Here is a 16055-nt window from a genome sequence, read left to right on the forward strand (position 1 = left end):
ATGCTGGGAGAGACTCCACGTCAGCCTCCCCTAGATTAGATCCTTTTATGCTCCCACCCAGTGTCTGAGGCTGCACCCGCCCGTCTTGCTTTCTCAGCAGCAGAGGATGCTTTCGTTCTGTTTGCTTTTGCCAATGTGATCAATGAAAGGGTGTCTTATGAGATCTACATTTGCATTTTTTTAGCTATTAACGATGTGAAGCATCTTTTCATGTATTTATTGGCCATTGTATTTCTTCTTCCGTGAAGCACCTTTTCGTGAGAAATACCTGTTTACAGAAAATGAGAACCGAGTGCTGCTTGAAATGTTAAGGGTTTTTTTTTTTTTTTTTTGGTTTAAAAATTACTTCTCAAGTCTTCAAAAAAGAATAGGCGTGGAGGTGGCATGGGAGAGCCATGTTCCAAGGAGGGGAAGAGAAGCTGGGTCACATTTATTAAGCACATTAAAGACTTAAAAAAAAAAAAATCAAAACAGCATCCCATGAAGATGGGGCAAACATAAGGAAATCTGTAAGTTCTTTTGTCTTTTTTTTTTTTTTTTTTTGGCAGCAGACGGGGGTGGGGAGGTAATTAAGTTTATTTATTTATGTATTTAATGGCGGTACTGGGGATTGAACCCAGGATCTTGTGCTTGCTAAGCACAGGCTCCACCACTGAGCTATACCCTCCCCACTATAAGTTCTTTTAAGCTTTCAGAAACTAAGCCATTCTCAGGCCTCATAAATTGTCCCAGAAATAGAAAACGCAATATGCTAGTGAGTATATTCCATGAAGCAAATATAACACTAATAAAAAACACACCTTGATTTCAAGGAAAGACAACTATAGTTCATTATCATTTACGTCTCTAAGATGAACACCCTGAAAATATAATATAAATCTATGACATATGCAAAAATCTGCAGTGACAAAGTTGGGGTTTTTGTGACATATAAGGATAATTCAATGTATGGAAATTTATGTACATAATATACCATATTCATGGGATAAATAAAAAAGGAAAATTATGACCATCTCATTAGAGTCTGAAAATTCAGCACCTACTCCTAAGAAAATACTTAAATCCAGGAAGGAAACAGACTGCCTCATTATGAAGAGGAGTGGTTTTTGTGAACCAGCTGCCATCACTAGAGTCAATTTCATAAAATTAAATAATTTAAGAATTCAAGCTAACCCAATAAAGTATGAAACCAGAAAAATAAGTATTGAAAAAGTAGGAAAGAAAACCAGCCTTCGGTACACATGAAATATTCATCCCACCACTATTACAATCAGTAAAAGTTCAGCAAAGCACAAGGGATGCATTAAAAATGAATAATATTTCTGTCGAGTAATAAAACAAGTTAGAGAACACAGCATTATCAGATGTTATTCACAATGGCCTCAAAACAATTTGAATTACCAAGGAAATAATGTTAGCATGAAATGTGAAGCAACAACGAATTGTTCTTAAAAGAAACATGAAAACCAGAAGTCCTGGGAAGCCGTACGTGTCGCTGGGTAGGCAGACAGCAGACCCTGGATTTAATCAGGATGGATCCTGGGACTTTCTCAATGGCCCACATTGGCAGCAGGTGACTTCCTTCAGCAAGTGTAAGTAGAAAGACAGGTAGCCCCCCAGCCCCTGCAGGGAGTTCCTGCACGAAGCCAGAGAGCAGAGGGGGCCACGGGGCCGACCACTGGCCGGGCCATTGGTCAGAGCGGAGGCTGCACCCAGGAGAGCCGGTGCCGCTCTATGAAGGACTCACACGGGTGACAAAAACATCAAGACCCCAACGGGTCACAATAAGGGATTGTTTCTATAAACACGAGGCACATCCCCTCTTGCTGAAAAAGCACAGAGTCCTCAAAAAATCCTTACGACAACCATGTAGCAATATGAAAAATATTTGCCTTTTAATACTGCATTTCATTCTTTCCTTTTTAACGGAGGTGCCGGGGATTGAACCCAGGACGCCGTGCATGCTAAGCATGCGCTCTACCACTGAGCTATACCCTCCCTGCAATACTACGTTTTAAAAAATAAGACACAATTATAAGGTGGTAATTGAAGACGTGAAAAAGAAAGGGCATTGGAAAAACAACTGAATAAAACGAATAAAGCCTTGATTTATGCTGTGGTGGTTCTGGGGGTGATCTTTGTATAATCATATTGAAAATATATTTAAAGTGATTTTTGAACAACAAAAGAAGCTGCAATATTGGAAAGAGTCTTTAAACGAGGGTAACTGTGCAGCATTGTCTGTGATGGGGGTTTGCTCTCTACGCTCCTGAGTTCTCAGCCGGCCAAGACCCCTGCAATAAAAGACAAATTCACAAGAGGAAAACAGACAGAAGTGTATCAACACATCTACCTCATGTGCACGTGGGAGATGCCCAGGGGAGAATCTGTGACTCCCCAAGGTGGCTTAGAGTTCAGTCTTCAATACCATTTTAATAGGGAAAGGGGGTGGGGGAGGTGGACCTCTTGGCGGGGAGTGAATGGTTTGTGACGAAGTTTGTCTGGGTGTGGGGTCAACTTCTCTCCCCTCCTGTGATGAGTCGATCTTTCCTGGTTGATGAAACTCCTGGGGAGGGGAGTCTGTGCCCGTTGTGTTCCCTTTGGAGGGTCTGTCTTTGGGCAGATGAGGGATGTTCAGAGAAAGCCTCTCTGCCCGTGCTGATTCATGAGCCAGCAGCTCAAACTCATCAATAATCAAATAACCAAAGCAGCATTTTTTGGGGTGTCGTGTTCTGCTCCCCCCCCCCCCACCTACCTGGTTAAAACAAACAGCTAACCAACCAATGAACTCTTCATCTCTAGAAAGGCTTTCTAGAGACTGGACACTCCTGCCAGGATCGAAGATGGTAGAGGGAGGGACAGAACGATTACTCACTTGCTTTTGAGTTTACAGTATTCTAAACAGCACGGCCCTGGTCCCCTTCATGCCTGTTGTTGGGTGATTGGATGCCCATCAGAAGGCTTTTGTGCCTTAATATGTAACATAAAAATTGCAAAAGTCCTTCTCCAATCTACTTTGCCGCCAGTAACCTAAGCGATGACCAGTTTTACTACATCCTAGTTAGCACTGAGTATTATCATAGTTTAATCGTTTGGATAAAATCCTTAGGCAAAAAGAATGTGAAAATTTTGAAACATTAAGATTTTTGATGTAGTCTGAGCTTGCTTTTATTATTCCCAAATTTAATAATTAGATAATCTACTTTCCCAGGGCATCGTTAAACCTTTTTGGAAGGAGATGACTAGAGAAGAAACACACTGGCTGCTCTTTTAAGTCACAGGCCTGGGAGAAGATGATGGATAGAACTGGCTTGGGAAGGTAATCCTAGGAAAGTGATGGCTGGCGGTGGGGTTGATCACCAGACATGAGTTCTGTGAGGGCACGGACTGGGCTGCTATCCCACTCCCCAAATTCCAGCATCTAGACAGTGTCTGGTATAGACCTGGCACTCGGCATGAAGGAGGAAAGGAGGGAAGGAAATCTGATGGTTAATATTCAGATCTTGTTGCTACGAAGCATCTGAATGTGTCCCAACAGAGTTGGCTGACGAGCTGGTCATGCCATCTCACTTGCCTCCATTTGCATTTGGAGATGTGTCAATTATAAACAACAAAAAAATATCTACACATCTTCCTAAAAAAATTCCTTAGCAAAGTAAATTTAAAACCTTTGGTAAGCACATTAACAGGTGTCCAAACACCTGGTCTATTGGATGATGGAGTCCTAGAAGCAGAATTTGCTCCATTTTCCCCCAATCCAGGACACTCCTTCCCCAGCCTTCCTACATCCTTGCCCAAGAATTGGGAATGTCTGGGTCTTACCTTAAGATTCAAACTGCTGGGACTTACCTTTCCATGGCCTTTGCCTGGGCATTCAGACTCCCGGGCTGAAGTGTGAAATACTCAAAATAGACAACGCTGCCTCACAGAGGCTGTACGTCGATTGCTGAGGTGTCCATGATGTTCTGTAAAATTAATTGCAGCGCTACCCCAGGCTCTGAAATGATCACATCTTCATAATTCATGCAGACTGCATTTTGCCTGCCCTTTCAGGACAGGAATGATCTATTCTATGCATCCATGGCCTTGGCTGGGCCTTCCATCACTGTTCCCGGTCCCTCTTCCACTCTTTGAAGGACTCCTGCAGCTCCTGTTAGTCCTGAGATGGCTCAAAACTAAGTCCTTTCCTTTTGCTGCTGGCTGATGAGCCCAGCTTGGACCACAGGTACTTGGGTCACTTCCGATGTCCTGTGCGTGTACTTCATGCTTCTCTTCCCTCCTTGGGTGAAGGCAGAGGGATTTCTTCCTTTCTCAGGGGAGTATTGTCCTCAACCAGCAGAAGAGGCAAACAGACTGGAGTCCTTCCAGGAAGCTGGAGTCCTGAGTTTTTATGCGAATTCCATCACCAAATGGCTTGTAATCTAGGGAAACCTACAATGCATCCTTGTAGGTTATTTATTTTATACATAGTAGGTTGTACTTCTTACCCCCCTACCTCTATCTTGCCCCTTGCCCCTTCTGCCTCCCCTCATTCATTCATTTGTTCATCAACAGATTTTAATTAAGTCTTGAGACAAGGGGCCAAGGACTTCAGGACACGTTACCAAAGTTGTCTGTATGTTGCAATCACCTGGCAAGCTTCAGAAAATACTGACGAGAGTGTGGGTCCTAGTGACAAGGAGTTAATTGATCTGGGACATGACGCGGACTTGGGAAGTTTGCAAGGCTCTGCAAGTAGTTCTGCTGAGCTTGGGAGCCACTGCATGAAGGCGGGAGGCACTTTCCTCTCGCTCTACCGCATCACTGTGCTCTTGGGTGTATGTTCTAGCTTCATTTTAACCAGGGGTGGATTTAAGGGGCAAACTGAGACAGAGGACTCATCTTCCAAAGGGTCTTGCCCACCTCTTCCCTTGGCTGTCACCAGGATATCGTGGGAAAAGATACGGTCTCTGCTCTAATACATCGTGGGGGCACAGCTGGGGGATGGACCCCAGATAAGCCATTAGCAAAAGGAGCGGTCAATGGTATGACATGAGGATGGGGAGGAAGGGGTGCTGTGCGAGCCCCTCATGGGGGTGGGCGGGCTGTGAGGAGAGGGGAGGGAGCCCCTGGTGGTGAGCTGGTGCCTTGCAATTCTGTTCCCCACCCTGTGCATTCCTGGGCCTTGGCATCTGCCAGTCTCCTCACTTAGCCCTCTCTGCCCATTGCCTGTGTGCATTTCCAACCAGAGGGGCCATTCATTAAGTTATCTGATGCACACGTGTGATGAGCACCTCTGTGCCGGGCATCATGCTGGCCCGGCAGGAACTAGACAGGTAAGGACCTGGTATGTGAAGAGAGCACCACCTCGCCAGCCCTGTGATACCCGGGAGCTCACGGGACACTTCCGGAAGATTCCAATTACACTGCAGAAGTGAGGACACGACTTCCTTCTCCTTTTTGCCATAGTTGGTCAGCTGTCTCCGTGGGACCTTGGTCTGTCAGATGCACAGTACTAGTCTTTAACCAAGGACACTCAGGCTCGGGAAACTTCTGCTCCCAGCAGTGACAGAGGGAGACCTGCAGTGGTTCCCAATCACCCCCCCCCCCCCGTGATGCCAGAAATAGCTGGGATGGAAGGGAAGTTTGGCAGAGGCCAGATTTTCTGTGTGTACAGGTGGAGTTGGGGACCAAGAGGATGGAAATATTCACATGAATTCAAACGGATGTCGGGACACATTCAGAACACATGCATTTTCCAAACTGTATATAACTGCACAGTACATTTATAATTCAAACAAAAAGAGCCTTTTATTTCAAAGTCAACTACACTCTGAGACTCCTCCACCCCCTCCTTGCCCGCCCCACCCCCCCATCACTCATCACAGTCACACATGTGTGGAATCTCAGTCACGGAGTCTACGGCTCCGACTGAGGTCTGAGCTACAGTCCCAGTGCCTTGCAAGGAAAAGTTGGTGATTTGAGAAAAGCCATTCCTGAGAGGAAGTATCCTTTTATTGCAGCAGAATTTATAATTGTGGAAAAACGGGACACCGTTAAAATGTTCCAACACCAGGAGACCCGTTAAATACAAACTGTTCATCCACTTGAGAGAACACTGTGCAACGGTCAAACTGATGTTTACAAGAGATGGTAATTGGATTAACAGGGAAAATGTTTATTTTATCAAGTTAGGTGAAGAAAAGCAGGATGAAAATTGTATATACACTTTCTCACTTAAAACCAAACCGGGAGAAACACATCTCTCAACCCTGGGTGTAGGAAAGACAAAAAAAAAAAAAAAAAACAAAACACTGCAAGGAAGCAGATCAAGGTCACGTTGCAGCTCTGGTTATTTAGAGGTAATTTTGGTTCTTTTTCCCTTTTCCTTTCCACCTTTTTGGGAGAATGAATGTGTCTTCATGGAAGGCCACTCCTAGGATGTCATCAACAGCTGAAAACAAGAAGCCTAGTCTTTTGCGTTCCTAGACCCAATTCCAACATGTGTGCGTGTGCGTCCGTGTGTAGGATGCCCCACACCAATGAGCAATCCTGCGGCGCCAGCAGGGAGCAGGTCTGGGGTGGCAGCGCTGGGCTCAGGGAGAATGGGGCAACAGAACATCGAAAAGTGACCAACATTCTGCACGACCCAAGACAAAAGTGGGAACACATCTTTTGAGCAAGATTTTTTCCCACTCTTTTTTTTTTTTTTCTCTTTAGGATTTTAACATGGTTATTGCCAACTGCTGTCCAATTTATTGACCGAGGGAAATGAAGAGGTTTGGATAGCAAGATGTCAACATATTGAACTTTAGGGGCTGTGGGACTGCAGCTGGACTTGAAACTAGAGCTTTATGGACTCTGGTTATGGCTCTGAGTCATTAGGCAGAAAACATCGAGTTTTCAGGGGAGCAGAGCAGAGGGACGCCTAACACCTGGGAAACACGATGATTTAAGCGAGAGGGTGGGACAGGGGCAGCCAGGGACAGGGTGTAGTGCCAGCTCTCGGGTGTCTGCAGTTTCCGCTGGAGAAGCACCAGTGGTCAGAAGCGAAGGGCATGGCCTGTGTTGGCTTGGACCCCAGTTCGGCCACTTCCTACTTATGGGACTGACCACGGGCAGGTTCTCTCTTCTCTCCGGGCCTCGGCTGCCTCATCTTTAATGTGGGGTAACAATGCTGGTGGGTCTGGAGTGTGGTGTCTCCCTCTGCAGAAGCTGTCAGCCTGTCGCTGCTGCATGGATTCTGGCAGAAGACATGAGACTGGGTCAGAGACAAAGGACTTGTCATGTGGGCAGCACGGGCGTCAGCATGTGGGACAGGGGAGGGGGATATGGGCCAGATGGATGCTGTGCACCGGGAGGTGTGCGCTGCGGCTGAGGAACCCTGAGCGAGGGGCAGCCACCTTTTCCAGAACGGGTAGGGAGCAAGCTCGTTCTTTGTCCGAGGGGTACATCACCCCTCATTCCTCAAGGTTACTCGCTACAGTCGCCAGTCCAGAAATGTCCTGGGGAAAGCACGGTCAGGGCTTCGCTTGCCCACACACCCAGCAAGAAGCGCAGGCGGCAGGACAAGGAGGCGGCCACCCATCACCTGCCCAGGCCACCGGGAAGATGACAAAGATGACGTGAGCACACACGCGGGAAGGGCTCTCAGCATCTGCTCTCATCACTCGGGGTGGCGATACAGGGAGGGCAGGGGCAGGTAGGAGCTGTGTATCACTGTACATACAAGACTGAAGAAAAGTCATTCAACAAGGATTTATTGAACACTTGTACGTTGCAGATACCGGAGACAAAGGAGCGAACAGAACAAAGCTGCTGATCTCCGGGTTCTCAGGTTCTAGTACAGGGAGGCAGGCCACGGATGAACCAGTAGGGAGCTCGGTGTCCAGGGCCTCAGGGGCCCCGGGAAGGGCTGGCACCGACTAGGGCTGTCTTGTACAGAAGCACATTATGGTCCAACTGATGTCATGACGGTGGCTGCGGAGAGCAGACTAGGCGGTGGGTGCTGCTGGGAAAGAGACGGAAGAGGGAGGCCAGGCAGGGGGACCAGGCCAGACCCTGGAGCTAGTGTTGCGGGCAGCAGTGGAGGCCCCCTACCCCCGGCCTGTCACAGTCCACAGGCAAGTGGGAGGTCTTGGGAGTGCCTGGCAGTGCCGGAGGTCAGGTCAGTACACCGGGAGGTGCCATCTGCTGTCATCACACGGGGGCTGCTTCAGGTTCATGGCGGGGAGAGGCCAGGTCGCAGCAGCGCGAAGAGGAGGCAGTCAGAATAGGGGCAGCAGCTTATTCCAGAAGTCTGTCATGAGGGAGAGGGCTGGGGTCTTGCAAAATCATTTGCACGTTTAAACGTGGGACGGACGAGTAGAAGGAAAAGCTTAGCTCCCTGTGGGAGGGACAACAAAGCAAAGGCCCTGAGAAGGTGGGAAAGGCCAGATTGAGCACAGGTGTAGGGTCAGCTCCTGACTGAGGACTGCCTCTCCCGGGAGAACAGGAAAGAAGGGCGAGTTTGAGGAGAGCCTAGATTTGGGAACAGAGAATTCATTCGGGCAGATGCCCTGTGCCTGCCTCCATTCCCTCCAGGAAACAGGGAAGGGCCATGATCAGAGAGAGTGACGTTAGGTGGGGTGGAGATCTAGGGGGAATTTCAGAGATTTGGCAATTACTGGCGGAGAAGCCAGTGCAGGAGGGATGGTTGAGAAGCACAGGGAAGAAGGAAGAGGCCCAGGAGCCTGGGGTGCGGGAGCCAGACAGAGGCCACCAGGCAGGGAAGCGCCCCCCCCCCCCGAGGGCATTTCCAAGGTAGGAGAAGGGTGGCAGCCAGGACTCAGGAGAGGCTGAGAGGGAGGGGGGAAGTGGAAGGAGACTGCAGAGGCGGGAGCACGGAGAGCCAGGAAGCAGCACTGGGGCCACTCCCTACTTTTTCCCTCTTTCTTTTTCCCATCTTCCAAAGTCCAATCCAAGTTCTATCCCTTGAGCTTCAGAGGGAAGCGACAGCGATCACCGAGGATCAAGACGCGCAGGCCAGAATGGTGTTTCTCTCTTTTATTTAAAAACAGTGCTTCATTACCATTCGCAAAGGCAGGGGCAGTGCTCCTCCTTCGCTTAGAGTTTATAAAAGCCAGCAACATGATCAATAATTTATACACATGGATAGTAATACAAAAAATAAGGAATAAAAGCTAAAGATCTAACTACTCCGACCTTCACAATTCCAGCTACTTGATAATAAGAGTAACCCAATGAATACTGTATGGTCTGAAAGCTACTATACAATATGAGTCTTAGCGAGAGGGGAAGGGAATCAGAGACTGTCACAAAGCCCTGGGTGCTTCTCTGGAGTCTGCAGGGAAACAGGACCCTGGGCAAGCAGCTCGGGTGTCCTAGGAAGTGATTCTGGGGGGCGGGGAGGGGAGGGGGAAAAGGCAGGTGGTCAAGTTATACAAGCATCCCAGGTGATGCCCCCATGCCCCAAAGGTACCTGTTTTGCCATGGCGACGGGAGGGGGCTGGAGAATCGGCATGTTGCAAGGAGGGATGGTTCCGTCCCCGCCATGGGGAGTGGGGAGAAGAGGAGAGGTTCTGTGGCATTTTTAGCCTTGCAAAGATTTGGACTGAAAAGCTCAGAGACTCAGGTAGGTCAGCCTGTCAGGGACAAGGAAACTCAACCGGCTCTCAGCACTTTGCAGCCCTAGCTTACGTGTCAGCCCCAGGTTTGCTCCAGCTATTCACAAGCAGAATTATAACACAAGGGGAAAAAAAAAAATCATATCCCTTAGGGGAAAAAAAAAAAGGATCAATTCATCACTCGATATATAATACAGCCAAAATGAGCTGCCAAAACAAGCACACACACACACAAAAATACTGTGAACAGAAATAAACCAGAAAACGACTAAGCTGGGAGTCTGGATGGGGTATAGACATTGCTTAAAGCACTTATCAGTCCCCGGAAAAAACAAACCAAAAAAATTTTTTTAAAAAATTCAAAAACTTATGTACCCCCTGGGCATCTGGTGTTGGTAACAAGGGCGGGGGTGGGCAGAGAAAAGAGAATCGACATTCCCTTTTTGCTTGCCGGGGTGAGCTGAGCCCTCACCACACCGGCGGGTGTGTGACCACCGGACAGAGGGCTGAGCCCCGCCGGCCGTCTCCTTAAAGGCAAGTTTGAGTCGTGGCTGATGAGCAGTTCTCTCCGTTACCAATCCCTGCCAACCAGCACTACCATGGCTGAATTGATCTACCGTTTTCCTGAGTAAACTGTAACTGGCTACAGTTCCGGTAACGTGGAGAAGAACACAGCTACTACAGCCGGCGGCAATGCTCGAGGGACCCCTCCACCCCTCGCTCCTCCTTCCTAGTGCATCTGACTCGGGAACTGGAGAACTCACTTTAGCCTCATCTGTAAGCCTTATTTCAGACAGGTGCCGGGGACTCGACCGCACTCACTAAACCAGAGGGCACACGCGGGCTCAGGACACCCAGAGTCTACTTGGAAAGGGCCCTGCTTCGCACTCCAGCTCTTGGATGGCTATTGCCTGGTTGATCAGAAAGCAAGTATGAAGGAAGTACACAGGAAGAGGGAAAGGGAGGGAAGAGGCTTTTGGACAGTAACATTTCCAAAAAAAATAGTGTTTTATGCAACAGAGAATCAAGTTTCACTGGTGGGTACTACAAACGGTCAAACATTTTCAAGAGCATGACAAAATCAAAACACACAAATTTACGTTTGATGTTCACCTTGCCCACTATTGTTTCCTACCTTAAAACAGTGCAAACAGGTAACTTATGCTTTTAAAACACCACTACCCCTTCCCCACCCCCCAAGTCCCTTTCCTCCTATCATCTGGGGGAAACAAATCTGCAGTTCTGCAACTGTCACTGTGCTGGAGGATCGCAAGCAGCAGAGAAGCGGCCGGACGTGACGCAAGGGGACGGTCCCGACGGTCCCCTCATCCCTCCTGGCAGTGCCCTCCCGGCTGTCCCTCACTTGGCCTTGTTCTCCTGCCAGAGGGATGGGGTGGGGGGGTTATCACGCCCTTCCTGCAGACCCCTGGGGTTGCTTCCACCCCGAGTTTGAGTTTACACCTCCCTCGCACCTGGAAGCTATGTGACTGGTTACAGGGGGTTGGTGGTGGTGGTGGTTCACCGGCTTGTCTGCTATGTCTCTAGGAAGGCGGAACCTAAACTAAGAGCAGTTCAGCCCCTGAGGAGTCACACTTTTGAGGAAAGGCTGCTCTCATTGATTTCTATTGAATAGCTCTCCACCAGCTCCCCTTAAACTAAGAGTTGAGCCCCAGGCCCTTTCTTTTTCAAGGAAAAATAAGATTGGCTCAATTCCAACTGTGGCTGTTGGAGGGTGATGGTGATGGGAGGTTTGGTAAAACCTGAGAGCCTTAAAAATGATGAATCACAACAGCTGATCTTGGTGAGTGGGAGCTGAACTATGTAATAAGAATTCTGGAAAAGATCTAAGGACAGCTCTCTGGGCTGAAACAGGGATATCCAGATAAAGGTTTTCACTAGAGATCTCCTGAAAGGAGCCCAGCCTCTAAGAGCAAGAAGCTTAGTACAGAAGCCCGCATCATGACCCACAGTAAAGCCGTCGGAATCATTCACACACTGCGATTCGGCATCGGTAAGGTTTTTGGAATTATCAGCCAGCATCCTCTAACACACTCATGAGATGCCAAACTGTCTTCTGACTCTGTTCCTTAGTCCAAAGGGCACTAGAGTCAGGAACACACAAGCACTGATGCTTTGAGGAAGCTGCCTCTGATGAAACCGAGTCTCAAAGTTCAAAAGCTGATGGGGACGTGGATACCATCAGCTGAGGTGCTCCAGGAGCCCCAATTCTCAGTGCTGACACCGAAAACCAAAGGCCCTTTCATAAGAACCAGAACTCGACTTAGTCTTTCTTAGTGAAGGGAGCTGAAGGAAGCAGTATGAAAGCCCCCCCTGGCAACGCAGCAGAGGCCCCCTGGAAAACAGAGCTTGCCTGCGGAGTCCTCAGCCAGAACCAGCTGAACTGAAATGCACAAAAGCTCGGGCTTCTGCCTCTTTTACGAGGGCTGTGGAAGCTGCCTTCTCTGCCTTTCCCACCATCCTTACCTCTTCCCGGAAAAAAGGAGACAAGGCTTGAACTTACTGTCCTATTCTCCTCCCCTGCTCTGGATACAGCCAGTTAGAACTGGCCTTGTCTCCACTGAGGAGCGGCTTGCCATTTGTGAGAATGGCCCCAATGTGAACATGACACAGAATTTCTTAGTTTCTTTAGTCAGTACAAGCTCTCCCTCAAAACAAAAGCAAAAGAAAGAAAAAATCCTCCCTGCCCCCATTCCCTAGAACCGTGAAAGCCCCACATCCCTTCGCCCCGCCCCCCAACTAAAATATTTATATACACGCAACAAAAATTGTCTGAACAGCAACAAACCACACTTTGGCTTGGGGAGGGCGCGCCTAACAATGGCTAATGGACTGGGCAGTCTCGCGTCCCTACTCTGGGCGGTCCTCCCCGGAATCAGTAAGAATTGCATCGAGGCCTCTAGCTTCCTTGATGTCTACCCGAGTCTCAGGGCAGCCTCTCTCCCAGTTATTAGGAAGAGAGAGAATTCTGAAGGGGGAGAAGATATGTATTATACACAACAGGCCAGTCTCCACCGATATATCCCTCTGCTTACAACGAATGCTTGATGCTGTCCAACGTCAGTCATTTTAATTCAGGGACGTGAATTGATACCAGTCAAGAACATATGTGGAGGCAGGAGTAAATTTAAAAAAAAATCAAAAAACCAGCAAAAAACCCAAACAAACCCATAACAGACCAGAAGCTCCATGTCTCTGAATTACTCCCTTTAGCAGCTGTCCCTCGGGTGAAAGTTCACCCTAGTACCAATGTGAATAGACCAGGGAGCCAAACAGACCGTGCTCTTCTGTTTTCTAATGCCTTCATTTTGGAAATGCTGCAGGACCTTTGCCTTGATCATTAACAGCTAACAGCTAGAGGAGAGACACTTCCTCCCCTACCTTGATAATGTACATCTAAAATCGAAGCCAGCAGCAGGGGCGGTGACTCACCGCCGAGGCCACCACCTGACTCTTTCTGGCAACGTATGAGACCCTTGCCATTTCAGACCCTGCTTCCTGTCCGGGAGGGGAGCAACCACAGGGGTTCTATTTTATGTTCCGTAGTGTTCATGTGGACCATGTGGTCCAGGTGCTCACTCAGCTGGGTGCCTTTGGAGGATCACGAGAAGCTGGGTGGAATGGCCACGAGGGCTCCAGACTGTGGACAGAGAAGTGACTTGTTACGGCTCTGGAAGATGAAAATTCCTATGGCTTTGGAGCTCGGACAAAGTGCCTTTGCCTGCCCTCACATGCCCTACTCACCGAAACCTCCAGGGACAGCTGATCTAGGATTCGGTGCTTTATCCTCGGCTAGCAGAGGCTTTACTACATGTTTTATACTTTGTATTGACTTTTTGATGCAAGAGAAAGGTCAGGAGTACCAGGGTGCCTTGTCAGACGTCTGACACCCCTTTTCTCATCCTTGCCTGTTTTATTGGCTCTGGACAATTTGTACTTCCCGTCCTCAAGCCGTGCCCCAGACACCTGGGAGAAATCTGGCCACTGGCTATTTATTCTTCTGTCCCTGGGTCCTAAATTCCTGAATCTTGAGGACAAAAGAGCAAGGGGTTAGTAAAAGGACAGATGAGCTAAGCTGTGGTTCCATTAAAGGGGAAGAAGCCCAGCAGGAATGCTAGGGTTATAGGAAAGAAAAGAATGATCTTTTTCATACTCCAGGGTTCATTCTGAGACCGGTTTCCTAATGAGGTGTTTATTATCCACAGTCTGAGCGCATGTTTGGAAATATTAATACTATAATTCCAAAAACTATGCCAACTGTCTCAGGCTGTGCGTGTAAGATGATTGTAAAAAGAATGGAGAAGTCAGGAGGGAAGAGGAGAGGATAGTGTCTTTTTGATGCTCCTGCTTTGCAAGCACAATCCCTACTGTCTGTGGATTCCAGCCACAGCCAGTCAGAACTGCCTGCCAAAGACCAGAAGCTCAAGTCTAGAAGAATATCCTGCCGCAGAGACCCCTTCCACGTCCGCCTGTCCCCCAGACAGTCAGTACCAGATACACTTTGGTAATTCTGTCTGCTGATTTCTGATCAAATGCATTTATCAGCTCCTAATGTCTCTCCTTTCTCATTAACTGCCTCTTCTGTGATTGATAGAAGAGCTAAGCACGGACATACAGACATGGAAATGCATTATTTTTTTTTTTTTTTACCACAGTTTAAAAAAAAAAAGAAAAAAGAAAAAAAATGCACAATCTTTGGAACAAAAGAATTAAAGGCAGAAATTTAAAGGAAAAATACATATTCAAAGAACATAGTGAGGTATAAAAAAGTATTCTCTCTTTTTTTGTGTTTTTTTTTTGTTTGTTTGTTTGTTTTTCCTCTTCATCTTGCTATAGAGTTCCTCTACTAGTAAATATTGCAATAGCCAGGCCTCATGAACTGGGGGGCTGTCCCATTTGCAGGGGTCTCACGTCACTTCAGTAGGGGGCAAATCGGCTGTAGCCACCTCGGTATAAACTCGCCTGCAGTGATTAAAGACAAAAATAATTAAAAGGTTGATGAGAGAAGCATTAAAAGAAGACGACATACATCCTGAGAAGGGATTTGGGAAAACAGCTGCCTTAGAAGCTTCAAAGCAACTGGTTAGATGCTGCCTAGCGCATGAGGTCAGGAAACCAACTTCTGCCCCTGAGATTCTCAAACCAGAGCCCACACATTTACTGCTGATCTGATATTCTCAAGGGGAGAGTATGACAATTGTTCATTTCATTATTTACATGAATTAGTACAGAAGAGAAACTCAATACAGTTTAAAACCAGGTCTGCAAATAGTTTGATTTTTAAAAGCACGTGTCTTGTTTACCTCCTTGATTACCTCATTACACTCGTGACTTAAATTTTACCTTACACATTACATGGTCCTCTCTCATTTATAAAGTACATCAGCTTTAGGTTGTTCTTGACGTATCCGACATATATACACACATGTACATAAAACTGGGGTTTTAACTGGGCTTTATTCCTTTGTTTTAATCATTATCTAATGGCTTATCTTTTTCAATCAAAAGTTCCCTAGGATCGTATCTCTCCTTGAGTCATTCTTTTAGTACAGGACTTATATTATTTTGGTACCAAATAAAACCTCAGGAATTCCCATCACTTTCTTCATATTGTATGTATCTACCTCAATTCTAATCACCCACCCCCTGGACCCGGTTACACCCTCCCACAAATCTTCATCGGGAGAGATTTAGTGTGAGAAATGGTGGTTCTCTCATCCTTTGCGTCCCGACTGTGACCCATCGTTCTGCCTCCCTCTCAAACACCGTATCCACGTTCCCAGATCCCCCAACAGCACTGTGGATGGCAGAGGACATCTGGCATGAGGAGGGTTCACTGGGGACTGGCCAGTCTTCGCTGTAGCCAGTGAGTCCCAGCCACTGGACCTGGAGGTGTCCAGGCCAACACAAAAATACTGTAGCAGGGATTTGAGTTTGGTCAGCGGGATGACTCTAGATAGGCTCACAGACTTTTTTGTATACCTCTATGAAAACACCATACTTTGCCACAAATGTTACTAATAAATTATCTTTGTAAGGCATTCACTTGGTAATTTCTAGTACTGTCTACCAGAAGACAGGAATAGCAGGGACATTCCTTTGGCATCTGCATGTGAAACAGGCTTAAGTCTTTTTGAAGAATTTACTGTGAAAACTGGAGAATCTTATGTCCTGACATCTTTGCTAAGACCCATCAATAAAACTACGCCACAGGCATCTGTCCAACATCTGAGCCGATACAAAACAATCCGTTCCCTTCTTTCTCTCCCAAACAATGCGGTTATTCTGGACAGACTGTCACTACTCATTCTTCTCTCCTGTCCTTAATCAGGCCGTGGGTTTCACACTATCACACGCAGATGGAGAAGGTGATATGAAATTTCCAGATAGTCCTATTGGTGTTAATACTTTGGCAATGGAAGAAGGGCTGAA

The 16055-nt window shown here is 47.4% G+C and overlaps 1 protein-coding gene across 16 annotated transcripts in view; it reads right to left on the minus strand.

Moving 5' to 3' along the window:
- Positions 1 to 9009: 9009 nt before the first annotated feature.
- Positions 9010 to 16055, minus strand: part of RBFOX2 (RNA binding fox-1 homolog 2) — a 239445-nt gene continuing 232399 nt past the window's right edge. For all 16 annotated transcript variants that reach the window (XM_074375455.1, XM_074375459.1, XM_074375457.1 and 13 more), the window contains one exon: positions 9010 to 14585. In XM_074375455.1, coding sequence (XP_074231556.1) covers positions 14531 to 14585 — 55 coding nt within the window. In that variant the 3' untranslated portion in view covers positions 9010 to 14530. The remainder of the gene's footprint in view (positions 14586 to 16055) is intronic.

Source organism: Camelus bactrianus, chromosome 12, assembly GCF_048773025.1.
Source record: "Camelus bactrianus isolate YW-2024 breed Bactrian camel chromosome 12, ASM4877302v1, whole genome shotgun sequence".
NCBI lineage: Eukaryota > Metazoa > Chordata > Mammalia > Artiodactyla > Camelidae > Camelus > Camelus bactrianus.